Genomic DNA, 15,700 nt, shown 5'->3' on the forward strand with positions numbered 1-15,700 from the left:
GCGCCACAATCTGTGCCCTCATTTATCCATTCATACAGCACTCTACTATGTATTTACAAAGAATAATTGGTGCTTTTTCATATTCGTACACCGATGGGAAACACATCAGAGGCAATGAGGGAGTCCGCGAAAACAAAACGCAAAGTAACGAGGGACAACTGTATGTGTGTGTGTGTGTGTGTATATATATATATATATATATATATATATGCAGCTGCTGGATTTGTCCATTTATTTTTTAATCTGCTCATGTGTTTTTGCAGAACATGAACATATAAATAAAAGTTGCAGTACAATTTCAATTGAGGCAGAAAAAATATGGTGGGTGTTGGAGGGTGACACATTTTTCAGATGTTTTACTTTAAATTGTATATACCTTATTGAAAAATATGCATAGTGTATTTGCCCTTTACTAATTTAAAACACAACTGTAGTTTGCCACTATGGACCTCCTTTTGCTCCACCTTTTAGTTCCGCAGAGGGAAAACAACATCCCTGTTCGTTAATAATTATTGGCTATTGCAGAATAAAAGTACCAGTTCAAGTTTTTCATTTGCAATAAGGTACATGAAATGCAAAATAGTGTTTTTAGCAAGATGATATCAACACAGATGTGGCCAGAGCAGGGTTGTGCACTTTTACAGCTGTTGTTGTTGGTCTCTTTTACCCAGTCTGAGGAGTCAATTTGCAGACGAAGAGGAGATTCAGAGATCCCCCAGCTGTCTAAGGATGGGGATATTATGTTAGGGGGGATTTTTTCTTTCCATAGCAGCTGGAAAAACATTAAGAACACTTACTCAGAAAAACCTTTACCACTGGAATGCATCAGGTAAATTCGACTATAGAATAGATCATATATTTTGCCTTGGTTTAAATATGATCAAAATAAGTAAATATATTTAATTGTAGAATTGTTTCTGTTTCAAAAGAAAACCATTTTTATGCAGACTATTTTTTTCAATGTTTTCTGAAACCAGTTTAAATTTCAGAGAGTTCCAGTTTGCTCAAGCCATGCGTTTTGCCATTGAGGAAATTAATAACAATTCAGTTCTACTTCCTGGAATTTCTCTTGGATATAGCATTCATGATACCTGTGGTTCCATTGCCAGAAGTGTAAAGGTTGCACTAGCCTTGAACAATGGCAATGACAATGCATCTTCAACCTTGGATAAGCCGTGCACCAGACATGCACAGGTCCAGGCTTTATTAGGAGAAACCTCGTCCTCTCCCAGCGCAGCAATAGCAACAGTTATTGGACCATTGCATATCCCGCTTGTGAGTGGTGCTGACAATCTTGACAAACTTAAAACTATAATTGTCAAGCTCAGACTATCATTTCAGTTTTGGAAGCTAATGTTTTTACTTTCATTTTTTGATGTAATCTGTTGCAGTTCACGTTTTCTGTTTCTACTTTCAGATCAGCCATTTTGCTACATGTGCTTGTCTCAGTGATAAAACTAAGTACCCATCCTTTCTTAGAACAGTACCCAGTGATTACTATCAGAGCAGAGCTTTGGCTCATTTGGTCAAACACTTTGGTTGGACCTGGGTTGGAGCTGTGAGGACCAACGATGATTATGGGAACAATGGCATGGCAACATTTACAGAAACTGCAGAGCAACTGGGCATCTGTCTGGAATATTCTGTTTCTTTCTTTAGAACAGATTCAACAGAAAATATTCAAAAAATTATTGATATTATCAAGGCTTCAACTTCAAAAGTGATAGTTGCTTTTCTCTCACATATGGACATGGATGTGTTTATGCATGAACTGTCTTTTCACAACTTGACAGGGTTCCAGTGGGTCGGCAGTGAGTCGTGGATATTTGATTCTCAAATTGCAGCAATGGATAAAAATCACATCCTTGATGGAGCTATAGGACTTTCTATCCCAAAATCAAATGTCAGTGGTTTGAAAGAGTTCATGTTTGATGTAAAGCCACTGATTTCATTAAATAATGACTTGTTTACGGAGTTCTGGGAGGCATTATTCAGCTGTAAATTCAAGCAATCACAATCTGAAGACATTCAGAGAGAATGTACTGGACATGAGGATCTGACTGGAGTGGAAAACAGCTTCACTGACATGTCGCTCATGCCTATTTTCAGTAATGTCTATAAAGGAGTGTATGCAGTGGCCCATGCTCTGCACGATATTCTCAATTGTAATGAAACATGCAACAACAATGTACAGTTTGATCCTCTCATGGTGAGCTTTTTTTAAAATGTCAAGAAGTCAAATTATTGATTAAGATGTACTGCATGTATCATAAAACAAACTCATTAAATAAACAATTGATGTAGATATTACAGCACATAAAGAAGATTCATTTTCAAACAAAAGAAGGCCATGATGTTTATTTCAATGAAAATGGAGATCCAGCAGCAAAGTATGAGATTATAAATTGGCAGCCCAATGACCATGGATATGTGGACTTTATCTCTCTTGGGCTTTATGATGCATCATTGTCTGCAGACAAACAGTTATATCTGCAAAATCTATCCATAATTTGGGCACAGAGGTCGTTGCAGGTAAATGCTATGTGCATTTTCTGTTGAATTTTAATTTTTCATCTATGTGCATCAACAATATAAAAAAATACATATTTGTCATTGAGGACTGTGAGCTTGTTTTTTTCCTTCTTCTTTTTGCTTTCATTTATTGCAGATGACTGTGTCTGTTTGCAGTGAAAAATGTCCCCCAGGAACACGCAAGGTTCTACAGAAAGGAAAACCAGTTTGTTGTCATGATTGTGTTCCATGTGCAGAGGGAGAAATGGCAAACAATTTAGGTTTTATATCTTTCTATTCATGTTTTTTTTGTGTGTTGCATAAGTTAAAGTTGATGCAATCACAATATATATATTTTTAAAGGACAAATGTTTGATACATCTTCATTATCTGCCATTCAGTGAATTGTAGATTATCTTGCAGTTCAAGTTGGCAAATGTTTTAAGATATATGACCCATACATGTCCATGTATGAACAGGGTGGCTGTGGCTGAGTGGCTAGAGCAGTTGTCTTCAAATGCAAGAGTCGGGGGGGTTCATTTACACAAGCAGTCACATGCTGAAGTGTCCCCGTGCAAGACATGCCTCCGATGTGTGTCCCATCAGTGTATGAATGTGATAAAGCACTGGCTATTATCTGTATAGATATAGTAGAGTGCTGTATGAATGTGTAAATGAGGGGACAGATTATAGTGTAAAGTGCACTGAATACATTGATGATAGAAATACGCTATATAAGTACAATCCATTTACATTTATGTTTTAGAATTGTTTTGTATTTCTTTATTTTGTTCTCATTTGTCTTTTTTTTTTTAAATCTACGAAAACATACTGGGGAAACTGGCTGAAACATTCATTTATTTTCTTAGTGATCTAAAAAGAAAGAAAAAAATAAATAAATAAAATTCCTATTAGTGGTTTCAAGAAGCACCAATACTGCTGAGTCTACAAGACAAAACTATCTCCATTTTGTAAGAGCAGGTATCACCAACACTGGACTTAGAAAGTGTTACAGATCAACACAGTCTTTGCAATGAAAACAATAAAAAAACGTTTTTATTAGATTCAGAAAAATTATGTTTTTTTTATTTGTTTGTTTGTTTTTAAAGTCAGACACACACACACACACACAAAAAAAAAAAAAAAAAAAAAAAAATGCTTATTTATACTCAGCTGCCCAAGAGCAGAGTTGAGTTCTCTAATCAGTAACTCTGAGTTATATCATCTGATATCAACCTAGTTCCAAGGTTAAAACAAAAGTAGACAAATTTGGCTTCATAATTTTGACTTCTGTTTCAACATTCCTTTGCAGATTCTATCACATGTGTGAGATGTCCGCCTGAATTCTGGTCAAATGACAGAAGAGATACTTGTGTAAAGAAAGAGGCTGAGTTTTTACGATATGAAGAGATAATGGGAGCCCTGTTGACTTCAGTCTCGTTATTTGGAACATGTCTGACTGCTGCTGTAGCTGTCATTTTCTTCAGACACAGGAAAACTCCACTTGTCAGAGCAAACAACTCTGAGTTGAGCTTCCTGCTGCTTTTCTCCTTGACTCTGTGTTTTCTCTGCTCTCTGACCTTCATTGGCCAACCTTCAGATTGGTCCTGTATGCTCCGTCACACAGCATTTGGCATCACCTTTGTTCTTTGCCTGTCTTGTGTTTTGGGGAAGACGATGGTGGTTTTAATGGCATTTAAAGCTACACTTCCAGGAACAAATGTGATGAAATGGTTTGGACCTACTCAACAGAGAATTAGTGTTCTAGGCTTTACTTTAATACAAGTTATCATATGTATAGTCTGGTTGACAATTTCTCCTCCATTTCCATTTAAGAATCTTAAAGAATACAATGATAAAGTCATCTTGGAGTGTGCTCTGGGCTCAGCTGTAGGCTTTTGGTCTGTACTTGGGTATATAGGGCTTCTTGCTATCTTGTGTTTCATTTTTGCTTTTCTGGCTCGGAAACTGCCTGATAATTTTAATGAAGCAAAGTTTATCACCTTCAGCATGCTGATATTCTGTGCAGTCTGGATCACTTTTATCCCAGCGTATGTCAGCTCTCCAGGAAAATTTAGTGTTGCTATAGAAATTTTTGCCATTCTTGCCTCCAGTTTTGGACTGCTGATTTGTATTTTTATCCCAAAATGTTATATCATGCTACTAAAACCGGAAAAAAATACAAAAAAGCACATGATGGGGAAGGATGTATTTAAATCATTCTAAGAATGGAAAACAAGGAGGTCATAAAGGTATTCTAAATACTGTTTTTTTATTTTTATTTTTTATTTTAAATTATATTTTTGTGAACATCTGTAAATTAAGTCAGAGTCAGAGATTCTTGATTGTCATTCACACCTCATGTGGTACAATGTGGTGGAGCGAAATTATGTACACAGGGTCCCAGTTACATCCAACAATAAAATGTAAAAGAAAAACAATGATAACATCTAATATATGAACTAAGAAAAACATCAACTAAATATACACTAAGCACTAATAGCATAAAAACCTTATGTCGAACATCAACGTTATCATAATTTACATTATTTTCATACAAATAAACAACTTAACAGATACGGTAATTGCTTGTAAGTTTATCAGAACTGCAGGATTTTGATGTGGACAAAACCTGTAAAAAGCACGTAGTACTGTTTCCTTCAGTTTTATTTATTTATTTATTTTCCAGATAATTTTAGAGGAGGTCCAATGTCCTATTCTTTGAAAGTGTGACAAGCATATTGACATCCTTTTTTTGTTTCCTAAATGTAGTCAGTAATTTATTGCTTAGTTTATAATAGATTAGGTTATTTTTAGTGGTGTGCAATACTGCAAAATTTGGTATTGATCGATACCAAGTAAATACAGGTCCAGTATCTCCGATACTGATACCGATATGATACTTTTAAATAATTACGGTGAATTTTGATAACGTTTAAGTGTTTTGTGATTTTTCCTTTGGATCATTCTTCCACTTACATTTTCATGTGCTTATATAAATTTGTTGTGTTACCACTGTCTCTTACAACCCAACAATTTTCAGTCATGCCATCTGGATAGTTTATTTTTTGCTGAAATGTTTCACCTTCCATCCGGAAGGCTTCATCAGTCAAGGAAACATACAACACAAACTGATTCTTCCCCCAAACAGCTTACTCCAAAGTGGAACAAACCAGTTATGTTGGTGCTAAAATGGTGTCTTTGGCACACCCCTTCCTGTCCAGATGACCTGACTGAAAATTGTTGGATTTTATACCTGAATTATTGAGCATGGACTGTTTTTGTATATAACAACCTTTTTACAAATTAAACAGCTTGCCGTTGTTTGATTTTTGGCCTGAAAATATAGCGCTTCTCTTGCTCTCTGTCATTTCTGTGCTCCGTCTCGGCGCTGCTTATGTGTTTATGCTGCTGCTGGGTCGGGCCTGATTGCTTGCTTGTCTGGCGCTGCTGAATCACACATCAAAACAATGTGGGTAGGGGCAGAGCACAATTATTTGCCAGCTCTGTGTTGTGACAGGAGCGGCACTTACACAGCCGGCTCGCATCTTTGATGAAACCGCAGCAGTGCATACATGAGAGAAACTGAATCAAAAGTATCAATATCATTACACTGGTATTGGTCAATATCAATACCAATGACTGTATCAATATTATCTATATTTGGATCGATCCACCCACCACTAGTTATTTTCTCTGACCTTTTAGTTTAGATCTACTACCTCTGTAGAAATATTGTGTGGGGAAACAAATTCTCATTTGATTTCAAAGAGAATTGAGCTTGTTATGCACTTACATTACCCAAAGTAATGTAAATCTTTTATTAGTGTATTTTAGAAATAATTTACATAGTATTGCACAGTGACTTCCAAAGACATATAGACAGAAAACATCAAAGAGCTTAATGTCCCTAGTCTGGACGTGGGTTACCGGAGCCCCACCCTGGTTCTAGGCATAGGGAGGGGCTCGTCGGTGAGTGACTGGTGAGTGGGTCTCTACCCTTGGGCCCGGTCGAACTCAGCCTGAACATACCTTCCTGTGGCCCAACACCTGCAGGAGGGGCCATATGAGTTGGGTGCATGATGCCATGTGTAGTGGCCAAATCGTTGCCAATTGTTGAGGTGGCTGCCTTGAGTTGAAGCCACAAGGTTGTTGGTGCTTCTTGGAGTGGCTATCCTCATTCTTGGTGATGGACACCCAGGATAGGGAAGCTGTCAAGCTGAAGGTCCTATTGGGCCTTGTTAGCTGGTGGAATTCCTGAGGCAGATAAGGATTATCAAAGGGCCAAGCAGGCTGCAACCTTGGCTTTTGCTGAGGCAAAAAAACTTGGATGTGGGAGGAGTTTGGTGAGGCCTTGTATAGAGACTGTTGATTGACCCCGAATAGTTTCTACCAAACCATCAAGGGACTTTGTAGGGGAAAGCAGTGCTATACTAACACTGTGTTCTGTGAAAGTGGGGTGCTGTTGACCTCTACGAGTGGTGTTGTCAAGAGGTGGAAGGAATACTTCTCAGAACTTTTCAATCCCACGGCATGTCTTCCATAGAAGAAGCAGTCGGGGTCTTCCATAACTGTGGCTGAGGTTGCCGAGGTAGTTAAAAAGCTCTCCGGTGGCTGGGGGTGGACAAGATCTACCCTGATTTCCTAAACTCACTGGCTGTTTTTGTTGACATGCTTTTGCAACATTGCATGGGCATCAAGGGTAGTGCCACTGGATTTGCAAACTGGGGTGGTGGTTTACCTATTCAAAAAGGAGGACCGAAGAGTGTGCTCCATTTATAGGGGCATCACTCACAGCCTCCCTCTTAAGGTCTATTCAGGCGTAGACGGGGTAGCTTCTAACTGGAGTTCCTAAGAGGGATCACATCACCCCCACTCTGGCTTCACTCCACTGGCTGCCCGTTAATTTTAGATTACATTTTAGATTAAGATTTTAAAATTTGAGATTATTCATTTGTTTTTAAAAGTTTAAATTGTCTTGCCCCATCTTACCTCTCTGAGCTGTTTCACCTGTACTCTCCAGCTCAGTGCATCAGGTCAGCTAATCAGCTGCTCCTGGAGGTGTTGAGGTCCAAACAAAGGCTCAGAATGATAGAGCTTTATCTGTAGCCACTCAAAAGTATGGAATGATCTCCCTCTTCCCGTCATACAAACCCCTTCACTGTCCATTTTTAAAACTCCTAAATATGCATTTTTTATACCCTGGCTTTAGGCACAGCCTGAAATTTGTTCTGCACTGTTGTTTTTATTGAACTTAATGTTTTATTCTAACAGTTGTGTCAAGTCCTTTAGATAAATTCAATAAAAGGTTACTCTTACAAGCTTACTGTTTGTATGTGTTTAAATGCTCTTGATTTGAAATGTACTGCAGTTTGTTGCAGCTGTTGTTGTTTTATAGGGCTTCATAAATGAAGTAGTAGTAGTAGCAGTAGCAGTAGCAGTAGAAGTAGCAGTAGTGGAGAAGTGAATCAGATAGTTTGTCTAACATCGGATTCAGGAGGAACAATGTGAGTTCTGTCCTGGCCATGGAACCCTGGACCAGCACTTTACCCTTAATAGGGGGAGGACACAGTGGTGTGCACCCCCCCCCCCCCCCCTTACTAATACTTATGATGTCATTGCACACAACAGAGTAGGATACTCTCTGGACATGTTGGAAAGACTATGGGTGCATTCACACCAGCCCTGTTTAGTCCGCTTTAATGAAACACTAGCTCGTTTTCCTAGAAAGTCCGGTTCGTTTGGGGAGGTGTGAACGTGCCATCAAACTCTGTCATGGAACAAAAAGGCAAACTCTGGCCCGGGCTAAAACCTAGGTCTCGGTCCGGTAGAAGAGAACTCCAGCGCAGTTCCAGTACAGTGTGAATGTAATCAGTCCTGGCCCCACTCCACAAGCAAGAAGTGGAGTACAGCGCAGGGCAAACAAACACGCATTTCTCTTACCTTATATGGAGCCGTCAGCTGCCTTGTGTGAAAAACGATATTCTCCATTGTCTTTTGCCTCATCTTCTGCTCATGCTGAGTCCATTTTTGAAAAATTACAAAATATAACTCCTAAAACTGCTAAAACTTGATGCCACTCCATTTTTGTTTTGATTTCCAGAAGAAGAAGTGTCTTCAGAGGTTTTTGTGTTGTTTCTTTCAGTAGTTCTTGGTGCAGCGCCCCCACAGGCGAGCAGGGGTATAGGTTGGTTCAACAGGTTGGCTCGACTGCACAGTGCAGTGTGAATGCAAACGCACCAGCTCAACTGTAAACAAATTTCATGAATATTGGTCCCCAACCGAACCGAGTCTACCGGACTATCAGGTGTGAAAACAACCTGTGTCTCTTGGTTGACCTGAGAATGCCTTGGAACCCTCCCAGGAGAGCTGGAAGTGGTGGCTGTGGAAAGAGATGTGTGGGCCTCCCTGCTCAAGCTGCTGACCCTGCAACCCGACTTTGGACCAAGCGGAAGATAAGGATGGATGGATGTACAGTATTAAACATTGTTTTGGATGTTAGATTTAGTAAAAATGAATAAAAAAGATCTTGAAACATTCAGGTCAGGTTAAACGGTAAAAAAAAAAAAATCCCTAGGTGAAAATGTGAATGCTTTTCTGTCTCATTTATCTCTGTGTTCCTGTAATAGACTCACAGACCTGTCCAGGGTATACAGTGGGTCTATGAATGACTGCTGGACAATGGCACTAGCAACCTGGAAAGGAATGGGCGGATAAAGAAAATGGATGCTTGGATGGATGAACAGTGTACAATGAACTTTTATTGACGTGCCTTTGGATCCTAAAAAAAAACTAAATGTGTGTATCAGTTTATTTACCTGATTCTGAAATCATTACAAAAATACCTGAATATATACACATATATATATATATATATATATATATATATATATATATATATATATATATATATATATATATATATAAAGCCTTAAAGCTCCACTAAATGGCATTCAGCCCAGTACACAACACACACTACCTGAAACCTAAATCTCTTAAGGCATCTTCGTTCTCTTGCCCCACCCTCTACAGAAAATAGTAGTTGCTGTGCAAATATAATGCCCTATAATACAATGTCCTTTAGTAAGCTCAAAATAGCATAAGTATAAGTGCAAGTCTGATAATCTCATTCTTGTACATGTAATGCTACCCATCAGTTTGACTCCTTCCCTCAGCATGACATTTACTCAGAGATGGCCAGAGCAGGGATGGGCACTTTTGCAATTATTACTGGTGGCATCTTTCTCACAGGCTGAGGAGACAGACTGCAGACAGAGAGGAGACACAGAAAACTCCCATCTTCTTAAGGATGGAGACATTATGCTGGGTGGACTCTTTTCTTTCCACACAAACTGGATAGAAAAACAGGAAACCTACATGAAAAAGCCCCTGCCACTACAATGCATAAGGTAATTTATACTACAGTGTATGTATTAAAGTAAAAAAAATACATGAATTTCAAATTATAATGACATGTATACTTAACATCAGTATTTAAACTGCTTATTGCTTTTATTTCACCTTTGTAATATTTTACTTTTTTTCATGTAACACTGATTATTATACCAAATATTCATAATTGTTTGCTTTAAGTTTGAATTTCAGGGAATTCCAATTAGCCCAGTCTATGCTTTTTGCAATTGAGGAAATAAATAACAGTTCAGATCTTCTACAAGGGATCTCTTTGGGTTATAAACTGTTTGATACTTGTGGTTCTATAGCCAGAAGTGTAAGGTCTGCACTGTCTTTGGTTAATGGTGATGAAAATGAGTCTATAACTGTGAAGGCATGTACTGGACCTGGCCATGTTCAGGCCATAATGGGAGAAGCTTCTTCCTCTCCGAGCATGGCAATATCTACTGTTATTGGACCATTTCATATTCCGTTGGTGGGTAGGATTAAAATACTCTCCACTATTCTTTACATTATGAGTTTGTACTAATTAAATTTGTAATTTTATTCTAAGGACACAATGTATTTTTTTCATTTTTAGATCAGTCATTTTGCTACATGTGCTTGTCTGAGTGATAAAACTAAGTACCCATCATTTCTCAGAACCATACCCAGTGACTACTATCAGAGCAGAGCTTTGGCACATTTGGTCAAACATTTTGGTTGGACTTGGGTTGGAGCTCTTAGATCAAATGAAGATTATGGCAATAACGGCATGGCAATATTTACAGAAACAGCCCAGCAGCTGGGCATTTGTTTGGAATATTCTGAGCCATTCTTTAGAACAGATCCATTAGAAAAAATACAAAACATATTTGACATTATCAAGGGCTCTACGTCAAAAGTGATTGTCGCTTTCCTCTCTCACATGGACATGGAGGTTCTTGTACAAATGTTGTCTGCCCACAATTTGACAGGATACCAGTGGGTCGGTACCGAGGCATGGATTTTTGACTCTCAAACTGCATCAAGAGATAAGAATCACATCCTGGATGGGGCTATAGGACTCTACATTCCAAAAGCCCACGTCAGTGGTCTTAAAGAGTTTATGTTTAATGTAAAACCACTCAATTCAACAAACAGTGACTTGTTTACTGAATTCTATGAGGCATTATTCAGCTGTAAGTTCAGACAGTCACAATCAGAAGAGATTCAAAGAGAATGTACTGGACATGAGGATCTAACTCAAGTGGAAAACATTTTTACCGACATGTCTCACATGTCCATTTTTAACAACATGTATAAAGGAGTATATGCAGTGGCCCATGCACTGCACAATATTCTCAGCTGTAATAAAACATGCAACAAAAGTGTGAAGCTTGATCCCAACACGGTGAGCCTAATATCAATATTAAAAGCATATGGCCATTTACTGTACATGTTTTAAGCTTGTGTTAACATTTTTAGAACACAAAAGATCATTCATTTGTAGAAACATTTATTAGTTTCAGATTTTATATATCTCAAGCAATGCTTATATATATATATATATATATATATATATATATATATATATATATATGTATGTATTTAAAAAAAAAATGCAAACGTTAAAAGAAAAGTTTTTGGAACAGCATTACGATTCGCACTCAACATCCAGGATTAAGAACACAATTTTAGGGCATTGAGGCACAAGAATCATCAGTGACAAATTGTATCTTTTTTGGCCTACTATATGCATGAGTCAGTGAAGTAAGATGTTTATAACATTATCACTTTATTTAATCCATCTTAGATTTTACAGAACATAAAAAAGGTAAACTTCAAAACAAAAGAAGGTGAGAATGTTTACTTTAATAAGAACGGAGATCCTGTTGCAAAGTATGAAATCATAAACTGGCAGCCAAGAAAAAATGAAAAAGTGGATTTTGTCACAGTTGGTGTTTATGACGCATCGTTGTCTCCAGAAAATCAGATGAATCTACAGAATAAGTCTTTAATTTGGGCAAACAACTCGATGAAGGTAACCTACACTGAATGTCTAATATAGTGTTTTAATTTTTGAAATATTTGACTTTGCTTTTTCAATATTCAAGAAAATACCCAGAATAACATTTTATGCTTCTCTCTTTTTCTATCTTCCTTTTTTGTGTTTTTGTCTAAGCAGGTGCCTGTGTCAGTTTGCAGCGAGTTGTGTCCTCCAGGAACACGTAAGGTTTTACAGAAGGGAAAACCTGTTTGCTGCTATGACTGTATAAGATGTTCAGAGGGAGAAATGAGCAACAACACTGGTTAGTATATTTAAATATATTTTATTTGGTGCTTTTTATCTTTACTATGCTAAATTATATCAGTGAATAATTGTGACCAAAAAAATGCCTGAACAAATTATTTTTTCTAGATTAATGTACTAATTAATGATAATCATGCTTTCCTTGGGCAAAATAAATTGTCTCAAAAATTACCTTTTTACATAGAATGCGTACTTAAGGAAGTGCCATTGAGGTTTTGAGACCCCATCTCACTGAACATATATTCTAAAATGTTGCAAGAGTGGGGGTAAAAATGTGGGTTTTAGAATTTAATTTCAAGTTTGTTTTAGTTTTTTGGGTTTTTTTTAACGCAAAAGTTTTCACTAATTTTCATTACTGTACTTGTATGTCATAAAGTAATGCCTGAATAATAAAGAAATGTAAGTACTAAGTTTTGTCAATTTTAATCATCATTTTTCAGATTCTGCCACCTGTATGAGATGCCCCCCTGAATTCTGGCCAAATGACAAAAGAGACACCTGTGTAATAAAAAAGACAGAGTTTCTGTCATATGATGAGATTATGGGAGCACTGCTTATCGCAGCCTCATTATTTGGAACATGTCTGACTGCTGCTGTCGCTGTCTTTTTCTTCAGACACAGGAAAACTCCTCTTGTCAGAGCAAACAACTCTGAGTTGAGCTTCCTGCTGCTTTTCTCCTTGACTCTGTGTTTTCTCTGCTCTCTGACCTTCATTGGACGTCCCTCTGAGTGGTCCTGTATGCTCCGTCACACAGCTTTTGGCATCGCCTTTGTCCTCAGTATCTCCTGCATTTTGGGGAAAACAATGGTGGTTTTAATGGCATTTAAAGCTACACTTCCAGGAAAAAACGTGATGAAATGGTTTGGACCTGCACAGCAGAGACTCTGTGTTCTGGGTTTTACTGTTTTGCAAGTGATTATATGTATCATCTGGTTAGCCACTTTCCCTCCATTTCCATCTGAAAATGTAAAATATTTTAAAGATAAAATCATCTTGGAGTGTGCTCTGGGTTCAGCTGTAGGCTTCTGGTCTGTACTTGGGTACATTGGACTTCTTGCCATGTTGTGTTTCATTTTAGCTTTTCTGGCTCGAAAACTGCCGGATAATTTCAATGAAGCTAAATTTATCACCTTCAGCATGCTGATATTCTGTGCAGTCTGGATCACTTTTATCCCAGCATATGTCAGCTCTCCAGGAAAGTTTAGTGTTGCTGTAGAAATTTTTGCCATTCTTGCTTCCAGTTTTGGACTGCTGATTTGTATTTTCATACCAAAATGTTATATTATTTTACGAAAACCAGATAAGAATACGAAAAAGAACATGATGGGTAAGGGAGTAATAAAATCTTGAAGATAAAGAAAAGTTTTGTTGTAACTGGTCTTTTATATGCTGCATTTATGTATATTTTGAATAGGGTATATCATTGATTCTTTGTTTGCACTGAGTAATCCTAAATTTGTACTTGACAAACAAAATAAATATTTTTAAGCAACGGCTACTGCTAATCATATTGATTTGTTAGTATGAAGTGCTAAACTCAATTCACTTAGGTACCTAGTTAACATCTGAGCACAAGTCAATATATATTTTTAATAATTCACTTTTCAACAAGTGTATTTAGACAGACACAGCCAGACACGGACGGATGGACAGACAGACAGACAGGCAGACAGATAGATAGATCCAATCGATTGATTGGTTTGTCTGAGTAGGGAAAATGTTATGCAGCATTGTCAGCAGGCATTTACATAAGGATATATATATATACATACAAACATGACATTAACATCCATGTTAATGGACGTTAAGGCTGCTCTAGCGAGCACACCATAATTTCATCCATGTCTTCAAAAAAAATCATCAATAAGCTTTCTTGGGTTTCAGATGCTAATAAGTTCAAGGTTCAAGATTCATTATTGTCATTCGCTTCATATGTAGTAAATGAGGTGGGACTAATTTGTGTACCCAAGGTCTCAGTTTTTTAAAAATAGCAATAGTCAAAATAGCAAAACTATACAGTATAAAAAGAAACAGTACACAAGGTTCTAAGATATACAATATGTTAAACACTAATAATGTAAAATAATATGGTATGTTAAACAGCTTCCCAAACATCAGTCAGACATATTTATTTGTCATACACATCACATGTGATACATGAGGTGAGACAAAACTATGTACATAGGGTCCCAATTATATCCCACAAAAACACAAATTGTAAAGAAAAAACATTAGTAAGATCTGAGTCATGAACTAAGACATTCACTAAATTAAGAATACACTAAGCATTAATGCTACAAAAACAGTGTGCCAAAACAACAGCAGCATGAACATGAGTCTGTATGAGCAGATGAGGACTAATGAACACAGCAACATGAAATAATCAGCAGCATGAGATCAGCATCATGGATAGTCAGCAGCACATATCAACAACCAAGTGGCATTACAGCGATTATCACAGGTTTTTAATTTATTTATTTCTTCCACTGTGATTTTTCACATACATTTTCAGTGATTTTTCCTGGTTAGAGATTCATGAGTCTAACAACCTAAAGGTAGATGCTATTCCTCAGCCTGGTGGCTCTGCATTTAATGCTCCTCAGCCTTCTGCCTGAGGGAAGCAGGGCAAAAACTGTGTGTGCTTGGTGTGTGGGGTCTGTAGTGAGCAGATGGGTATGGATATAGCAGCTTAAAGGCAAGAAATCAACAGCATGGATAATCAGAAGCCCAGATAAGTTACAAATCACCAATTTAAGTGGCATTACAGCAATTTTCACAGTTTTTTTTTTTCCCACAGTGATTTTTCACAGTAATTTTCACAGTGATTTTCCTGGTTAGGTAGTCATGAGTCTAACAGCTTCATGGTAGAAGCTGTTCCTCAGCCTAGTGGTTCTACACTTAATGTTCTGCTACCTCCTGCCTGAGGGGAGTGGGGGAAAAAAAATGAGTGTGCTGTGTGAGTGGGGTCCTTCATGATGCAGGTGGCCTTCCTGCATCTGGAAGTGTAGATGTCTGTGATGGTGTGGACATCAGAGATTTAATGGTGAACTAAAATTCATTAAAAGTGCATTAGCAGGATATATATATATATATATATATATAGATATCATGATCGGCTCCGCGTGTGGGGACCCAAAGTGCAGGAAGATGAATGAAGCTTCAGTAAATAAGTAAAATAGTTTATTTAATTAAATAAACAAAACAAAATGCTGTCGGGGCAGCAAACTTACTCAAAGGAGGACACACAGGAGAGACAGGTCATGAAGCCTTAGGAAAAGGACAATCCAGAGACACTGACAAGACACCAAGAGGCTGAATATATACAGACACAAACAAGGTGAAATGAGTGACACCTGCGGTGATTAGAATTAGACACAGGTGCAACAGTGCTGGAACACAGGAGGAGAAAAGCTGAGGGGTGACAGGCAAACATGAGGGAAAACACAACATGTAAGACAAGACCCCAGAAACCCTACAATATATATATATATATATATATATAT

The 15,700-nt window shown here is 37.6% G+C and overlaps 2 protein-coding genes across 2 annotated transcripts; both read left to right on the forward strand.

Moving 5' to 3' along the window:
* Nucleotides 1–638: 638 nt before the first annotated feature.
* On the forward strand, nt 639–4,737 carry LOC119410658 (extracellular calcium-sensing receptor-like). Its single transcript, XM_037677543.1, has 6 exons — nt 639–829; nt 978–1,275; nt 1,418–2,209; nt 2,305–2,532; nt 2,669–2,792; nt 3,824–4,737. Exons 1-6 carry the CDS (start codon nt 741–743, stop codon nt 4,735–4,737), a joined length of 2,445 nt encoding a protein of 814 aa, XP_037533471.1. The 5' UTR covers nt 639–740.
* A 4,989-nt stretch (nt 4,738–9,726) lies between these two features.
* On the forward strand, nt 9,727–13,547 carry LOC119410659 (extracellular calcium-sensing receptor-like). Its single transcript, XM_037677544.1, has 6 exons — nt 9,727–9,920; nt 10,105–10,399; nt 10,505–11,296; nt 11,699–11,926; nt 12,071–12,194; nt 12,637–13,547. The coding sequence occupies exons 1-6, from the start codon at nt 9,832–9,834 to the stop codon at nt 13,545–13,547; spliced, it is 2,439 nt and encodes an 812-aa protein (XP_037533472.1). The 5' UTR covers nt 9,727–9,831.
* Nucleotides 13,548–15,700: the final 2,153 nt, after the last annotated feature.

This window comes from Nematolebias whitei, chromosome 6 (assembly GCF_014905685.2).
Source record: "Nematolebias whitei isolate Nwh7 chromosome 6, NemWhi1, whole genome shotgun sequence".
NCBI lineage: Eukaryota > Metazoa > Chordata > Actinopteri > Cyprinodontiformes > Rivulidae > Nematolebias > Nematolebias whitei.

Bases quoted from the DNA above. Each gene is read 5' to 3' on its own strand.
- LOC119410659 (XM_037677544.1), top strand. From the start codon at position 9,832: ATGCTGGGTGGACTCTTTTCTTTCCACACAAACTGGATAGAAAAACAG. The intron at 11,297-11,698 runs GTGAGCCTAATA...AATCCATCTTAG, and splicing joins TGAAGCTTGATCCCAACACG to ATTTTACAGAACATAAAAAA. The intron at 11,927-12,070 runs GTAACCTACACT...TTGTCTAAGCAG, and splicing joins GGGCAAACAACTCGATGAAG to GTGCCTGTGTCAGTTTGCAG.
- LOC119410658 (XM_037677543.1), top strand. From the start codon at position 741: ATGTTAGGGGGGATTTTTTCTTTCCATAGCAGCTGGAAAAACATTAAG. The intron at 2,210-2,304 runs GTGAGCTTTTTT...CAATTGATGTAG, and splicing joins TACAGTTTGATCCTCTCATG to ATATTACAGCACATAAAGAA. The intron at 2,533-2,668 runs GTAAATGCTATG...CATTTATTGCAG, and splicing joins GGGCACAGAGGTCGTTGCAG to ATGACTGTGTCTGTTTGCAG.